This window comes from Cynoglossus semilaevis, chromosome 12 (genome assembly GCF_000523025.1).
Source record: "Cynoglossus semilaevis isolate Cse_v1.0 chromosome 12, Cse_v1.0, whole genome shotgun sequence".
NCBI lineage: Eukaryota > Metazoa > Chordata > Actinopteri > Pleuronectiformes > Cynoglossidae > Cynoglossus > Cynoglossus semilaevis.
The window spans coordinates 12987585-12988935 of NC_024318.1; the positions used below are offsets into that span (position 1 = coordinate 12987585).

Below are 1351 nucleotides of genomic sequence, written 5' to 3' on the forward strand. Positions count from 1 at the left end.
AAGAGGGAAGAATAGTACAGTATAATACATAAAAGAAACGGAGGGGGGGGGGGGGGGGGGGGGGGGGGCGCAAGTGAGAGACAGGGTCTTTAAGAGTAATAATTGACACCATACCTCTGCCTTGACAGTAGAATCTGAAGAGGAAGTGGTAAATACACTGACGTCCAGAGGCCCCGTTAGCACAAAACTCCTTTCTCTTTTACACTATTCTGTTCTATTTACCAATGGGAATACCACAACTAAACCTTGGAATGTTGCTTCAGGAATCCTTTCCCCCCATAAACCCCAGGTCCTTGGACCTTGCCAAAATAAACCTCACTTACATGAGCAGCACATGCCCCGTGTTGCTGTGTGTCAGGAAATGCCTGACCAGGACACAGGTCTGTGTCAATAAACTGAAGCTGAAATACTGATAAGTGAACGGAGTCGTAGTGAGAGAAGTATGTTTCATTTATATGTGACTCACTGTACGTGTGTGTGTGAAGTACAATGGTGGATTAAACAACACAGTTCTGCAGAGGAAGTGCTGACTTTACTCCCGTCAGTGCTGCTGGCTTTGCCTTTTGACATGTTACTGTAATACACACCTGTGTTTATTAAAAAAGTTATTAATATTTATTTTAGAAAGTGATCTCAAAGGGAGCATAACTTCTGTGTAGGAGACTGTTACCTTACAACGACAACATTTACAGTTGAAATACGAGAGGTAATAAAAAAGAAAGCTGAATACATCACAGGAGTTTTTCAGATTAATCATATCATCAGATTACCCTGGAAATCTTAGGTTCACATTTCTATGCATTTCAAGCATCACCAGGTTTGTGTAGATAAGATAAAAATAAGAATTCAATTCATAAAAAAATACTATTAATGAAAGAAAAAGCTTAAAGTTAGTCAATAGAAGAAAGCATTTCTTTCATAATCTAAAATGTGTTCCAAACATTACCGAGAAATAAAAAAAATTAAGTCAAGTCAGTTTTTTTAACTTCTCAAACTCAATTCAACTGAGAGTATTCAGTGTTCAATTAAAAATAAAACCTGAATGTATTAGGATAAATAGTTTTTGTTATAAATACTTTCAGTCAAATAATGATCATATTTATTATGATTCGGAGAAGAGCCAGCGCTGATGAGGATTACATTTTTCACCTGGAGAGTCTGATCCGACCACAGATACACTTTGCCAACGACCTGAAACCTTATTCTTCTCTCCCTCTTTAACAGATGGGCTTCTTCCGTCGGCGCTACAGGGAGATCATCGAAGCAGAAAAGAACAGGAAGGACAGTGATGAAAGCTGGGACTGGATGGAAAAGAATCATTGAGACTTGCTGCGGGGGGGGGGGGGGACCA

At 39.4% G+C, this 1351-nt stretch overlaps 1 protein-coding gene across 1 annotated transcript in view; it reads left to right on the top strand.

The window, feature by feature from the left end:
• The window catches only part of itga9 (integrin, alpha 9), a 46557-nt gene that overhangs the window by 42384 nt on the left and 2822 nt on the right, over positions 1–1351 (top strand). The window contains exon 28 of the mRNA XM_008322263.3: positions 1225–1333. Within this exon, the coding sequence (XP_008320485.1) occupies positions 1225–1323 (99 nt within the window). The 3' untranslated portion in view covers positions 1324–1333. The remainder of the gene's footprint in view (positions 1–1224; positions 1334–1351) is intronic.